Here is a 16,321-nt window from a genome sequence, read left to right as displayed (position 1 = left end):
AGTGCCAAGTGTTGGCAATTTGTGGCTTTGACTAAACTTAATTTTCTTACCTTCTTATCTTGCAAATTAGCTCATTCTTCCTCATTCTTTTTCTGGTTTGGCCGAGACAAGAGAGAGAGAAAAAGAGAGAGCAAGAGAAACAACCTTCTTTCATCTTGATTTGCACCATTTGAGTGAAGGAAACAAGATTCTAAACCGATTAACTTGTGAGTTGTGAACTTGGGAAGCTAAGGGAACCAAAAATTTCAAGAGGAGGTGAAGTATTACTCTTGCAAGCCCTTTTGTTGAGGTATAAGGTCTGATCCATGGCTTTGGTTCTTTTATTTTTGTTTAAGTTGTTATATAACTCATGTTTTGGTTAGATTAGTAGCTATACAAGTTGTTGTGATGATTTTGGGGTGATGTATGTAAGCTAGGGTTTGACTGATTTCCTTCTTATACTTATTGTAGGAGTGGTATATGATGTATATAAGCTTGTATAAGAGGTTGTGGTAGTGATTGAATCAAGAAAATGAAGAGATTGCCCTTGAAATCCCAAAATTCCAGATTTTTGGAATTGTATGCTTCAGTTCTGTCCGGTTTCAGTGCCCTGTGTTAGAAGCCGAATTAGGCTTGGAATAAAACATGAAAGTTTTATAGAATGATATTTTATAGATTCCTAGAAAATTTCAGCCCAATCGGAGCAACGTAGCCTGTGAAAAGACCAAAATACCCTCACTGCCCTAGGATGCATCCAGTGATCGGTTTTAGACAGTTCATCCAGTTGACCGTGTCTATTCACTATGATCCGTGCTGATTTAGCCATTTTCCAAAACATGAAAGTTTTATTAATCTATCTTAGCTTTTCAACGCCTCCAAGAACGCCTTAAACGGACTTTGGTAGCCTGAGATATGGCCATTTAAATGTAGTACGGTTAACTAGCCGGTTAGTTGGAAGTTGGTTCTGCGAATTGGGAATTGGACTGGGTTACACTGGAAATTTGACTAAGTCATCTTCATGAAAGTTGTAGACCCTCGTCTTAGCTTCGAAACGGTATAAGTTTCACCCCAATCCGATAAGAGTAGCTTCGGTTGTGTCCGTTACGCAAAACTCTATCAAATCTGTCTCTTGTTAAACTTCATTTCCGCACTTGTTGTTAGCTTGATTTTTGTCCTTGTATTGTCTTGAGCCTATTGAACGGCTATTGAATTTAGATTGTTGTGTGTGTACCTTTGGGTTTGAATGGGGAAAATAATGAAGCCATAAATGGCAGGAAATAGGAAAATACAAAGGGCATGCTGCCCAAATTTACTCTCGAGGACTAGAGAAATATACTTGCAACTTGAGTAAGAGTGATGTGTGCATGGATCAGGGCCCACGCAATGACCCAGTCCGAGTCCCATTGGGCCCAGTTACGCGTGCACGGGCCAAACTCTTCAAAGAATCCCTCCAAGCCCTCATTCGAGTTGTCCAAGACCAACATGGAGCCCATAGAGTTATTGAAGGCTTAGAAAGAGACAATCAAGTAACTTACACCTTGATCCAAGCCCATGAAGAGTCAAATGGGCCTCCTTGTGAGTCGGCCGAGTAGGGCCTTAGTCTTTATTACTTATTCAGTTGGAATAGTTGCTTAGTAGAAGGCATGGGCCGGCCCATCTTGAAGTCAAGATGGCCGACTCCCCTCTTAGGGTTTCTTTAGGGTTTTGTTTAGCCTATAAATAGGCTAGCTTTGTAAGATTAAGGATACAAGTTTGATGAATAAAGTTTTTAGCAACTTCGTTTTCTTCTTAAGAGGGAATTCGAGCCTTTAACTTGCTTTGGCAAGGGTTATTGAGCAATCTTGCGTTCTGTCCTTGATTGTTCAACCGACCGATTCCCCTGGAGTATTCACCTTCATCGGAGTGTCGTCTACCGCCTTTAATCAAACGTGTTGTCCGTTTAATTCTTGGTTCCGCAAACCAAGCGTAGGACAACCTCGCTAGATCCTTGGGCAAACGTGCTACGTGTCTCGAAACGAGTTGATTGAGGAACGTATCTGGTATCAGAGCTTTGGTTGAGGTACCTTCCGTTATATCCGTTATTTTGTCTTAGTTTTGTTGAATTCCGCTGCCTTGTGTCAAAAAAAAAAAAATATTCTGTCCGCACTAATTTCGTTTGTTATCGTGTCAAATTCTGGTTTCAGTTGTGTGTTTAAATCTGACCATTTGTGTCCATTAGCATCCCATAGTTGCACTTCCAAAAGCTGTCCGCCCCTAGGTTCCTTGGTTGCAACAAATCTGTCCACGGCTTGTTGTCCTTGCAAGTCGCTAATCAATTTTCCCAATTCTGTCCAAAGTTGTGCATATTGTTGCTAGCTCTAATCTGACCAGATTTTGTGCTCTTGTTGCATCAATTCTACCCAGCATTGGGTTATAGCCGAACTACAAAAAAAAAAAAAAAAAAAAAAAAGCAGCTATGTTTTTCCAAGTTGCGGCTAGGGTTTTTTCTTTGTTGTCAAATCTGTCCAAGCTTTGTTTGGGTCATCCAAGTTGTTTTAGTTAGTTTTCTAAACTGATTTGTGGATCAAACTTGTTGGAGTTGTGAATCTTGAAGGAAACTACAAGCATCTAGGGTTTCTTGAGTTTCTTGAAATTAATCTTGAAGTTCTTGAAAGTTCTTGATAAAATCTTGGAGTTTTTGGGGGTGTTGGTTGTAGTAAGTTGGGGGCTGACCAGAACCTGGTTTTAAACCTTTCGGCCAGGTGTAGTTATATTGCTAAGTCAAAAAAAAAAAAAGAGAATCGGAATGAAAACAAAAACAAAAAAAAAAGGAGAAGAGCATTCGGGTGGAACAAAGGCCGAACAAGGGGAAGAGGGAAGTACTTGGGTTTTATTGCCAAAACAACAACCATTACATATTGTTTCCAACAAACCAGAAAATTCGGACAGCAAATAGAAAGAAACTCAAAAGTTTTGGCCAACCTCTTCTTGAAAATCTTGATCACCTTGAGCCTTGATCACTTGTATCACCCTTTGAGATTCTTGAGGTTCTTGGTCATCTTGAGTCTTGAAGACTTGCACCTCTCTCCATATAAAAAGTTTCTTGTAAGATCTTGCATCCATACGAGGCTTTCTTGGTTTAGGCGTAAATTTCTTGGGAGTTCCTTGAACAAGTCGCTTGGGAGATTCTTGAGTAACATTACTCGCGTTACGTTGGGAAGCCATTGTCTTGAACAAGGACTACGCTGTCTTGGAGGGGGAGGGGCCGAATTGAAAACTGGTTTGGAGTAGAGAGAGAGCCGAACTTCTTGGAGGAAGGTGCGGCTGCCTAGGAGGGTTTTTTATAGGAAGGTTAGCCGACTTTGGGAAGGACTTAAGAGGGAAGAAATCTGGAAATTTCAGAGGACCAATTCGGTTGAAGTAGGAAGCCACCAAATCTGGTTTGTGTTGGGTGTGAAGTGTACGGCTGTGAGAGGAGGTTTTATAGGGAGTAATAGCCGACTTTAGGAAAGGATTAAGTGGGAGGAAATTCTGGAAAAAATTCGGCCAAAGGGGAGAAAGGCTGAATCTGATTTTGGAGAAGCCATTGGAAGTGTTAAAGGTTGGTCAAGGGAGGACTTCAAGGCTGACTTGTTTTCCCAAATGCTTTAGGAAACTAAGTAAGAACTTGGATAACTCTAAGATCACTTGGACACCTTCCTACTTTCTCTCCTTGCTTTAGGGGACCACTCCTACTTACACTCCTACGTTTTAGGACCCACTCCTACATCTTAGGAATCCTAGGGTTTTGTTCTTCTTAGCATTTTTTTTTCAAGTTTGTCCGTCCCAACAACCTTCAAATCCGACCACTCCATCTCAAATATATCATCCAATTGTGTCCTACACTCTTGCTTACTCTTGTGGGGAAAAGTTGGTGACGATTATTGGACTCGGGCAACATTTCTCAATTACCTAAACCAACAGGTAAAGGCACTTGGTAAGTCTAATAGAGTGAATTGAGCACTACACACGAGCGTGAGGGACACACTAAGGGAGTGAAGTGAGGCTATACTTGCACTTTCCTTGCTTGTTACTAACCTTTTGCAGGGGCATCAAGAAAGACATGGAGCAACAACAAGCAACCACCGATCACTCATTGTTGTTCGCCGCAATGAAGAATGAGCTCAGGCGAATCAGTAAGCAACAAATGGAGGAGTTACACACTCGTTTTGACGAGTTGTCCAGGAGTCTCACACGAGGCTCTCGTTCGAGATCCCACAACCGGAGTAACCATGGCACCAAAGAGGCACATAGCGAAGACTACTCCGCTAGTGAGGATGAGGAGCGACCCGAGAAGCCTAGAAGGGACACGCCCAAGAACGAACTAAAGGGGCTTAAGATTCAAGTACCCGCGTTCAAAGGCAAGAGTGACCCTGAGGCGTACTTACAGTGGGAAGGCCGCATCGAAATGGTCTTCGACTGCTACGACTATAGCGAGGAACAAAAAGTCAAAGTCACCACCGTTGAGTTCACCGACTACGCCCTAGTTTGGTGGGACCAAGTAAGGACCCATAGGAGGAGAATGGGAGAACCGCGAGTCCGGACTTGGTGAGAGCTCAAGGCATTGATGCGAAAGCGATTCGTTCCAAGCTACTACAACCGAGACCTCCACTCGAAATTGCAAACCCTCACTCAAGGCAACATAAGTGTGGAGGACTACTACAAAGAGATCGAGATGGCCATGATGAGGGCGAACCTTCAAGAAGATAGCGAAGCAACCATGGCTAGATTCCTTCGAGGTCTCAACCTAGACCTTCAGGAAGCCTTAGAGCTCCAACACTATGTGGACATGCATGACCTTCTTGAACTCGCTATCAAGGCCGAGAGGGGAAAGAGACTGAGGCGAGGAGGCCGTACCTTCCAGTCTTCACACTCCACCTCATGGAAGGGCAACCAACCACGGAGGGCGATCCACGAAGCTGGATATTCGGCCACACCAACTTCTTCAAGCCGACTTCAAGGTAATGCTCCTAGCCGAAATTCTAATTCTACCCCTAACAAAGTTACCGATACATCCAGGTCTACTTCGAAGGCACCCCATGAGACTCCTAAGACTAGGAGTAGGGACATCAAATGCTTTAAGTGCCAAGGGTTTGGGCACATTCAATCTCAATGTCCAAACCAATGGGTCATTTTAATCACTCACAATGGCGAGATCGTGTCCGCTGATGACGACTGTGAGGAGATACCCGAATTGACCAAAGGCAACTGCCGGGATGAAGACTCGGCTGAGGAAGATTGCTCGCCTACACAAGGAGAAGTAGGGTGTCTGGTGGCACGACGAGTGTTAACCGCCCGAGTAAAAGAGGACGAGCAACTCCAGAGGGAGAACCTGTTTTACACTCGTTGAAAAGTGGGTGACAAGGTGTGTAGGCTCATCATCGACGGTGGGAGCTGAACAAACATGGCAAGCTTACATGGTTGAGAGCTTAGGACTTCCAACCACTAGGCATCCACACCCTTATCGCCTCCAATGGCTGAGTGAGGATGGAGAGGTACGTGTCTTCAAACAGGTACGCGTTCCCTTTTCCATTGGACCTTACACTGATGAAATTGTTTGTGATGTCGTGCCTATGCACGCCACCCATGTCATCTTGGGTCGACCATGGCAATTTGACAAACACGTCACCTTCGATAGAAGGGCCAACAAGTACACACTCTTGCATGATGGCAAACGCAAGGTCCTCACACCACTCACACCTGCACAGGTATATGAGGACCAATTAAAATTGCAAAGAGAGTGTGAACAAGACCGTGAAAGGAAGAAGCAAAAGGCGGTCGACCCTGGAAAAGGCTCCACTTCTGCAAGTGAGCCATCGACCCAGGGTCAAGTGAGCATACCTAGTGTTACACGTGACAACTCACCCACTACACACACCACTAGGAAGCAAAACATGATTATTAGGGCTAAGGACGTTAGAAAAGTTGTGAATTCTGACCAGCCTGTACTCCTCATGATTTGCAAACATGTGCTCTTAGATGTTGTTGAACTCGATAAGGCATTCCCTGCGAGTATGGTAGCTCTCTTGCAGGAATTTGAGGATGTTTTCCCTGACGAGGTCCCGGATGGCTTACCACCCATTCAAGGGATTGAGCACCAAATCGACCTCATTCCTAGAGCACCACTACCCAACAAACCTGCTTACCGCATGGGCCCTGAGGAGACCAAGGAGCTTCAAAGGCAAGTTGATGGCCTCTTAGGTAAGGGTTGGGTGAAAGAGAGTCTAAGTCCTTGCGTTGTGCCTGTGATACTTGTCCCAAAAAAGGATGGTACTTGGCGCATGTGCACTGATTGTCGGGCTGTAAACGCTATCACTGTCAAATATCGTCATCCCATTCCTCGACTTGATGATATGCTTGATGAACTCGATGGTGCTATTATTTTCACCAAAATTGACTTAAGGAGTGGCTATCATCAAATTAGGATGAAAGAAGGCGATGAGTGGAAAACAGCCTTCAAAACCAAACATGGTCTCTATGAGTGGCTAGTCATGCCTTTTGGCTTGACTAATGCCCCTAGCACCTTCATGCGACTAATGAACCATGTTTTGAGACATTTCATTGGCAAATTTGTCATTGTTTACTTTGATGACATCCTGATCTATAGTCGTAGTGAGCATGAGCACTTAGAGCATGTGAGATTAGTTCTTGAGACACTTCGACAGGCGCGTCTATACGCTGACCTCAAGAAGTGCACCTTTGGTACTAATGAGCTTGTGTTTTTAGGCTATGTGGTAAGTTCGCAGGGCATCAAGGTGGACAAATCTAAGATTGAGGCCATTAAGCAATGGCCAACTCCCACATCCGTTCCTGACGTGCGCAGTTTTCTTGGATTGGCGGGCTTCTACCGGTGATTTGTCAAAGATTTTAGCACCATTGCCGCCCCATTGACCGCCGTGACAAAGAAGAATGACAAGTTCCATTGGAGAGAATCACAAGAACAAGCATTTCTCGCCCTCAAGGACACACTCACACATGCACCTGTGTTAGCATTACCAAACTTTAACAAGACTTTTGAAATTGAATGTGATGCTTATGGTGTAGGTATTGGAGCAGTCCTCATGCAAGACAAGAGGCCTTGTGCCTTCTTTAGTGAGAAGTTGGGAGGAGCTGCATTAAACTACCCCACGTACGACAAGGAGTTGTACGCATTAGTGAGGGCCTTGGAGACCTGGCAACACTATCTTCGCCCTCGGGAGTTCGTGATACACACTGATCACGAGTCATTGAAGTACCTCAAAGGGCAACCCAAGTTGAGTAAGAGACATGCCAAATGGGTAAGCTTCATTGACACTTTCTCTTATGTCATTAAGTATAAGACTGGCAAAACGAATGTGGTAGCTGATGCCTTATCACGTAGACATTCCTTGCTTGCCTTTCTTGATGCCAAGTTACTAGGGTTCGAAATGGTCAAGGGACTCTACACACATGATCATGACTTTGGTGATATCTATGCTGCTTGTGTTAAGAACCCGCATGGAAAGTACTTCTTGCATGATGGATTTCTATTCCATGTAGATAAACTGTGTGTGGCTAATTCCTCCATTCGTGATCTTTTGATTCGCGAGGCACATAGTGGTGGTCTCATGGGCCACTTTGGCATTGCCAAGACTCTGGCCATGTTACAAGAGAACTTTTACTGGCCCCATATGCGTAGGGATGTTAAACGCATGGTTGGTAGGTGTGCTACTTGCCACAAGGCAAAGTCTAAGACAAACCCATATGGCTTGTATACCCCATTACCGATCCCTCACCATCCTTGGGTTGACTTGTCTATGGACTTTGTACTAGGTTTGCCTAGATCGCCAAGGGGTAATGATTCCATATTCGTGGTGGTTGATAGATTTTCTAAAATGGCTCATTTTATTCCTTGTCACAAAACTGACGATGCATCTCATGTTGCTAATTTATTCTTCAAAGAGATCGTCCGTCTGCATGGCATGCCTAGGATTATTGTTAGTGACAGAGATGTGAAGTTCCTGAGTTACTTTTGGAAGACTTTGTGGACCAAACTGGGCACTAGGTTATTATTCTCCACCACTAGTCATCCACAAAGTGATGGACAAACTGAAGTTGTCAATCACACACTTGGCACTTTACTTAGGGCCTTGATTAAAAAGAATCTTAAGTCTTGGGAGGAGTGCTTACCTCATGTTGAATTTGCCTACAATCGAACTGTGCATAGTACAACACAATATTCTCCCTTTGAGATTGCTTATGGCTTTAACCCCCTGACCCCCCTTGATTTGGTGCCCTTACCTTCCTCTGAGCACACAAGCTTAGATGGGAAAAAGAAAGCCGATTTTGTGCGCAGGTTACATACAGCCGTTCGAGGAAACATTGAGAGGCGTACGCAATAATACACCCAGCAGGCTAACAAGCACCGTCGCAAGATGATCTTCGAGCCTGGTGATTGGGTTTGGCTACACTTACGAAAGGAGAGGTTCCCCAAGCAGCGACAATGCAAGTTATCCCCGAGAGGTGATGGACCCTTTCGAGTGCTCCACCGAGTTAATGACAACGCTTACAAATTGGAGCTACCTGGGGAATACAATGTTAGCGCGACCTTCAATGTCGCGGACCTGAGCCCATTTCTTGACGGGGAGGATCCAGATTTGAGGGCAAATCCTTCTCAAGAGGAGGGGACTGATGTGTGCATGGATCAGGGCCCACGCAATGACCCAGTCCGAGTCCCATTAGGCCCAGTCACACGTGCACGGGCCAAACTCTTCAAAGAATCCCTCCAAGCCCTCGTTCGAGTTGTCCAAGACCAACATGGAGCCCATAGAGATATTGAAGGCTTAGAAAGAGACAATCAAGTAACTTACACCTTGATCCAAGCCCATGAAGAGTCAAATGGGCCTCCTTGTGAGTCGGCCGAGTAGGGCCTTAGTCTTTATTACTTATTCAGTTGGAATAGTTGCTTAGTAGAAGGCATGGGCCGGCCCATCTTGGAGTCAAGATGGCCGACTCCCCTCTTAGGGTTTCTTTAGGGTTTTGTTTAGCCTATAAATAGGCTAGCTTTGTAAGATTAAGGATACAAGTTTGATGAATAAAGTTCTTAGCAACTTCATTTTCTTCTTAAGAGAGAATTCGAGCCTTTAACTTGCTTTGGCAAGGATTATTGAGCAATCTTGCGTTCTGTCCTTGATTGTTCAACCGATCGATTCCCCTGGAGTATTCACCTTCATCGGAGTGTCGTCTACCGCCTTTAATCAAACGTGTTGTCCGTTTGATTCTTGGTTCCGCAAACCAAGCGTAGGACAACCTCGCTAGATCCTTGGGCAAACGTGCTACGTGTCTCGAAACGAGTTGATCGAGGAACGTATCAAAGGGTTAAGAGTGATTACCACTTGAACTATCTAGGATATTTGCGTCTTCTTTTACCGAGGTATATAGGTAACGATTTGGCCGAACTTGTATCCTTGATAAATACAACCATGACTACTAGAAATACGTTTTCCTTGTACTTTCCACTCAAATGGCATTTCCAAGTATAAATGTTACAAAGTTATATAGTTTGAAAAGCGAGCGAGTGTTTCACGAATATCCTCCAAGTGAATTTCCATGTCTTGATTCTTATTGAACGAAACGTCTACGTTTCGAACCTTAGTTGATTTTTTAAAGTTCTGAAACAAAGTTTTATCGCAGATTTGGACTCCGAACCCGGAGTATAACCCAGACGTGATTACTATGAGCGCTTCATTTTGGTGAGTGCTTCCAAATATCTGATTGAACAGGACACTTGTTTCCAATACTTGATCAATATGATTAAATGATATATGATTGGCTTGAACGGGCAAGAGTGTACTTTATCGCACTTGCCCTTATTTGATATATACTTGTTTATTGTTGAAATTGAATTGATATACTTGTTTATGTTGTGCGCACTTCCTGAAATTCCAGAAACCCTGCGGCAAGTTACTCGAGTCGAGCCGGCCAGGGTTTGGTCGATTGGATAACGAACCCTGGGTCTCTTGATTGTCGAGTGGAGTGATATCTCCTTGACTAATCGATATACTCGAGTATTACCACCCGTGTTTATTGAGGATTTTGGACCCAGCAGGGGGTTTGAATGGTGGACGGAGAGTAGTGTAAGTGGTGTCCTACTAGATTGGTTACTTACTTGAAAGTTGATGGAGTGTCAACTATTACGTGATCAAGCTCCTGGTGATGCAATGGGAATTTGGCTCCTGAGAGGCCTCCGTATCCTTATACTTTGGAATGATTATTGTTTATTGGATTATTGTTTCTTCTGAAAAACTTTTACACTCGCTCATTTTGAGATTGCTACTTGACGTGCTATTGCTCACTTTTATGAACTCATCATGCTCGTTACTTTGCTATATCGAAAACTTGTACTTCTAAATAATGGTCAATTTGCTATTTGGAACCTCACTGAGCTTTTAGCTCATTCCACACCACTTGTTTTCCTTACAGGGGGTACGAGCGAGGCGTGATACGTGTACAGACTAGCGTAGTCTAGTTGTTTTGAATTTTGTAATTGTACTCGCGCTAGTCGCTCGATTAGGGTTGAATGTACTGAGAACTTAAATCTTTTGATATATTTGGGACTGTATGGATGATTGAGATAGAAATGAATGTATTCGTATGTTCCAATCTTGGGAACCGTTATTTCGTTTATTATCAAGGTTGCACCTTATTTTCATTGATGCGAGTGAGTGAGTCCTGACGAGAGCTGGGCAGGCAGTTCGCTAAACCCTAGGGTACGCCCAGGGGGAGGTGGGACCGTCACATCTTGCACCGGTTCCTGTGCTTGTCTACCCCCACGGCCACGACTAGGACCGCGTCCTCGGTTAGTTCCCCTGGCTTGATTTCTTCTACCCTCCATGTTTTGGGTTTAACCAACTATAGACATATAAACAAGGTAAGGTATGGTTCATGTAGCACGTTTCAAAAGGATAAACAGAGGCAATAAAATGCATAATAAACAGGTTCTTTATATACATAGCAAACAAGTCACATAACCTATAGGACATTAACTCTAGGTATTGCTCAGGTACTACACTTAATCAAAACTCGAAGCACGTGAATAATTAGGATCCCAAATCCCACGAATATCTTTAATATATTTAAAGTCCAGACTATTCGCATTCCCCGTGCCTTTGCTTTCGCCATCCAAACTTATCCTAATATTACGCGAGATCTCAACTTATCATAAAGGTATCACTCTTTGGTACTCGGGGACAAGAATCCGAAAATATGATAATTCACCACTCAAGCAGGCCAAGCTCAAGAGCAAATCACCCGTATTAGAGATTCCTACCCAACATACATATCTAAGGTCCCCAACAATAGACAATTGTTTCACACTTAACAAGTCAATCCCCACAGTCCGAGAACCTTCTCCCGGAACGAGCTCGATAGGAGCTCTGATACCACCTGTGACGACCCCATCTCCCCCTAAGGCGTACCAAAGGGTTCGGCGGACCGCCTGCCCAACTCTCGCCAGGACTCACTCACTCGTATCACGTGCATACATCCATAGATAATAAATAACATCACAATTCACACTTATAATTTACATCGATGCACAATCAATATACAAAGCCTCTATATACCCAAACAGGTTCAAAGTGTATACAATCCAAGTACAATCATCCTAATCGAGTGATAGCGCGAGTACAAGTCAAAAGTCACAAACAACTAGGCTACGCTAGTCTTTACACATCTCACGCCTCGCTCGTACCCCTGTAAGGAAAATAAATGGCGTGGAATGAGTTAAAAGCCCAGTGAGGTTCCAAATAGCAAATTGACCATTATTTATAAGTACAAGTTTTCGATATAGCAAAGTAACGAGCATGAAGAGTTCATAACAGTGAGCAATAACACTTCAAGTAGCGATCTAAAAATGAGCGAGTATAAAAGTTTTCAGAAGAAACAATAATCCAATAAACAATAATCATTCCAAAGCATAAGGATACGGACGGCTCTCAGGAGCCAACTTCCCATTTCATCATCAGGAGCTTGATCACGTAATAGTTGACACTCCGTCAACTTTCAAGTAAAGGAACCAATCCAGTAGAGCACCACTTACACTACTCTCCGTCCACCATTCAAACCCCCTACTGGGCCCAAAATCCTCAATAAACACGGGTGGTAATACTTGAGTATACCGATTAGTCGAGGAGATATCACTCCACTCGCCAAACATGAGACCCAGGGTTCGTTACCCAATCGACCAGACCCTTGCCGGCTCGACTCGAGTAACTTGCCACAGGGTTTCTGGAATTCCAGGAAGTGTGCACATCATAAACAAGTATATCAAATCGATTTCAACAATAAACAAGTATATATCAAATAAGTGCAAGTGCGATAAAGTACACTCTTGCCCGATCAAACCAATCATATATCATTTACTCATATTGATCAAGTATTGGAAACTAGTGTCCAGTTCAATCAGGTATTTGGAAGCACTCACCAAAATGAAGTGCCCCTAGTAATCACGTTTGGGTTATACTCCGGGTTCGGAGTCCAAATCTGCGATAAAACTTTGTTTCAGAACTTTAAAAATCGACTAAGGTTCGAAACTTAGACGTTTCGTTCAATAAGAATCAAGAAATGGAAATTCACTTGGAGAATATTCGTGAAACACTCGCTCGCTTTTTAAACTATATAACTTTGTAACATTTATACTTGGAAATGCTATTTGAGTCGAAAGTACGAGGAAAACATACTCTGAGCAGTCATTATTTTATTTCTCAAGGGTACAAGTTCGGCCAAGTCCTTACTTATATACCTCGGAAAAAAGAAGATGCAAATATCCTAGATGGTTCAAGTAGTAATCACTCTTAACCCTTACTCAAGTCGCAAGTATATTTCTCTAGTCCTTGAGCATAAATTTGGGCAGCACGCCCTTTGTATTTTCCTATTTCCAGCCATTTATGGCTTCATTCTTTTCCTCAATCAAACCCAAAGTTACACACAACACAAATTCATTTCAATAGCCGTTCAATAGGCTCGAGGCAATACAAGTACAAAAATCAAGCTAATGACATGTGCGGAAATGAAGTTTAACAAAAGACAGATTTGATGGGTTTTTGCGGAACGGACACATCCGAGGCTACGCTTATTGGATTGAGGTACAACTTATACCGTTTCGAAACTAAGACAAAGGGCTACAACTTTGGTGAAGACCACCTAGTCTAATTTCTAGTGTAACCCAGTCAAATGCCCAATTCACAGAACCAAATTCCAACTAACCGGCTAGTTAACTGTATTACCTCGAAATGGCCATATCTCAAGCTACCAAAGTCCGTTCAAGGCGTTCTTGGAGGCGTTGAAAAGCTAAGACAAAGTACTAAAACTTTAATGTTTTGACAAATGGCTAAATCAGCACGGATCATAGTGATTAGACACGGTCAATTGGATGAACTGTCTAAAACTGATCACTGGATGCATCCTAGGGCAGTGAGGGTATTTTGGTCTTTTCACAGACTACGTTGCTCCGATTGAGTTGAAATTTTTCAGGAAACTATAAAAATCATTCTCTACAACTTTCATGTTTTATGCTAAGCCTAATTCAGCCTCTAACATCATGAACTGTAACCGGACAGAACTGAGCTACAGTTTTCTAGAAATCTGAAATTTTACGGTTTCAAAGGAAACTTTCTTCATTTCTTGCTTCAATCACTACCACAACCTCTTATATTAGCTTAGATACAACATATACTATCCATACAGCAAGTATAGGCAGAAAATCATTCAAACCCTAACTCATGTAACTCAAGAACATACACTATATCCATCCAAATCATTATAATAGCTATCATCCACCACAAATTTAAGGTGCTATGCCAAGTTAAGCAAGATTAAGAGTAAGAAATGGTAAATCAGCATTATTACCTTACTAAAGTTACTTCCAAGAGCAGCCCTAGCTTTTCCTTCCAAACTTTCACCAACACACCACTAGCTAAACACTCAAAGAAAGTTTTAATCGGATTAGTTTCTTGTTTTCTCACTTAAGTGACTCAAACTCAAGATGGATTGGTGTATCTCTCCCTTGGTTTTTTTCTCTCCCTCTCTCTCGGCCAAAGCAAGCAGAAAATGATGAAGAAAGGAAGCTAAATGGTGATAAGAAGGCAAGACAATTTGGTCTTGGTCAAGGCCCTAGATGGCCAACAAGTGGCATCACCAATTTCCACTCATTTTTTTTCTTTTCCTTGCAAATTTGGTCAACATTTTCGGCCAAAGGTAGCTGAGAATGGAGGGATATTTTGCACAAATATTAATGAGCTTATATGGTAAGAAAGTGGTGATCAAGTGGTGTGTTCAATCGGTAGTGCACGGTACACGTCGGTTCTCACCGTTTTTCCTTAAATCACACGTACTAGGGTTTTTACTTCCTATTCACTAACTTTTTATCATTGCTTCTAATCACATATTATTTCTCACCTAAAAGTCACTCTTAAGCACCAAATTTGATCCTTACTCCGTACCGAATAGTCACACTACGAAAAAATGTGAAAACCCTAATTCGCTCTAACATGAAAACGAAAAGTGAAACCCTACTTTCTAGGTTCATTTACACCTATTGTGGGGTGATTGAGTAGTAGGGCTATTAGAAAGTAATAATTTCCAAATAAAAGGGCATTTTTAAGAAAAATATAAAGAATTTTACGGGTCCTCACATGCAGGGTACCGGAGATACACACAATAGGGTTTCGAGTGTTCAGAATGCTGATCATGATGCAGATGATGAGGGATATCATTCTAACACCTCACTTCGATCAAGGAAAAACCAAAGGCAGGCAAGAGAAGGTCGAGATAGACCTAGGAGGTATACCTTGATCACTACCATGAGCACTAAGTTACTTGGTTTTGAGCACATTAAAGACTTGTATGCACATGATGATGATTTTTCTAATGTGTTTCAAGCTTGTGCACATGCTGCATTTCAAAAGTTTTATAGGCATGAAGGTTTCTTGTTCAAAGAAAATTGCCTATGTATTCCCAACTGTTCACTTAGGGAACTACTTGTTAAAGAAGCCCATGGCGGAGGGTTGATGGGACATCTTGGCGTTGATAAAACTCTTGACATTTTGCATGAACACTTCTATTGGCCTAAATTGAGGCGTGATGTTGCTAACATCTGTGATAAGTGTTTGAAGTGTAAGCAGGCAAAGTCAAGAAGTAATCCTCATGGATTGTACACTCCTCTACCCGTACCTCATGCTCCTTGGACAGACTTATCCATGGATTTTGTGCTTAGTTTACCAAGATCTGCTAGAGGTATGGATAGTATCTTTGTTGTAGTGGATAGATTTTCTAAAATGGCTCACTTTATCCCTTGTAGGAAAACAAATGATGCGCGCCATATTGCTGATTTATTCTTCAAGGACGTGGTTAGATTACATGGGGTACCGCATACTATTGTAAGTGATAAGGATGTGAAATTCTTAAGCTATTTCTAGAAATCACATTGGGGAAAGTTGGGAACTAAGTTGTTATTTTCTACTTCTAGTCATCCTCAAACGGATGGTCAAACTGAGGTAACCAATCGAACCCTTGGTGCTTTACTTCGAGCCATTGTTCAAAAGAATTTGAAGAAGTGGGAAGAATGTTTGCCTATTATTGAGTTTGCATATAACCGAACCACTCATTCTCCTTTTGAAATTGTTTATGGGTTTCAGCCGCTAACTCCTCTAGATTTATCACCTATTCCTGTTGATGAGTGTTTAAGCGCAGATGGTGTCAAAAAGGTAGAAGCTGTTCGGACCTTGCATGAGAGAGTTCGAGCTCAAATTGAGAAGAAAAATGCGCAATATGCAAAACATGCGAATAAGGGTAGGAAGCATGTTGTATTCGAACCTGGTGATTGGGTTTGGGTGCACATGAGGAAAGAAAAGTTTGCAACATCTCGACGGACCAAATTACATCCAAGAGGAGATGGACCTTTTCGTGTCCTGGAGAGGATAAATGACAATGCCTAAAAATTGAAACTTCCAAGTGAGTATGGCATAAGTGCATCTTTTAATGTGTCAGACCTATCTCCTTTTGACTTTGATACAGACTTTGAAGATTCGAGGACGAATCCTTTCGAGGAGAGAAGGAATGATGCGGATAAGGGTGCACAACAACTTCAACCTTGGGTTAAGGATCCTTTGGTCAACATTGGTGGTTCGATGACAAGATCAAGATCCAAGAGGGTGAAGGAAGCTTTACAAGCCTTAATCATTCACCGTACAAACAAGGAGCAAGCTAAGTTTGAAGATTTGGTGGACCATGAAGTTACCTTGTTCACTTGTACGTTTAAAGTGAAAGAATGATCTCATACTTGTTAGCTTAGTTAGTAGTTGTTTTA

At 42.5% G+C, this 16,321-nt stretch overlaps 1 protein-coding gene across 1 annotated transcript; it reads left to right on the top strand.

Annotated features, from left to right (window-relative positions):
* Window positions 1–4,060: 4,060 nt before the first annotated feature.
* On the top strand, window positions 4,061–15,950 carry LOC140005559 (uncharacterized). The gene is made up of 5 exons (XM_072046566.1): window positions 4,061–4,358; window positions 5,371–6,014; window positions 14,655–14,797; window positions 14,987–15,249; window positions 15,706–15,950. The coding sequence occupies exons 1-5, from the start codon at window positions 4,061–4,063 to the stop codon at window positions 15,948–15,950; spliced, it is 1,593 nt and encodes a 530-aa protein (XP_071902667.1).
* Window positions 15,951–16,321: the final 371 nt, after the last annotated feature.

The sequence above is a fragment of the Coffea arabica genome, chromosome 4e, assembly GCF_036785885.1.
Source record: "Coffea arabica cultivar ET-39 chromosome 4e, Coffea Arabica ET-39 HiFi, whole genome shotgun sequence".
In the NCBI taxonomy this organism is placed as follows: domain Eukaryota; kingdom Viridiplantae; phylum Streptophyta; class Magnoliopsida; order Gentianales; family Rubiaceae; genus Coffea; species Coffea arabica.
This window is presented reverse-complemented; position numbering and strand designations above follow the sequence as displayed.

Excerpts from the sequence above, each read along its gene's own strand:
- LOC140005559 (XM_072046566.1), top strand. The coding sequence starts at position 4,061 with ATGGAGCAACAACAAGCAACCACCGATCACTCATTGTTGTTCGCCGCA. Across the intron at positions 4,359-5,370 it reads TCAAGTACCCGCGTTCAAAG|GCTCATCATCGACGGTGGGA; the intron begins GCAAGAGTGACC and ends CAAGGTGTGTAG. Across the intron at positions 6,015-14,654 it reads AGGCATTCCCTGCGAGTATG|GGTACCGGAGATACACACAA; the intron begins GTAGCTCTCTTG and ends CCTCACATGCAG.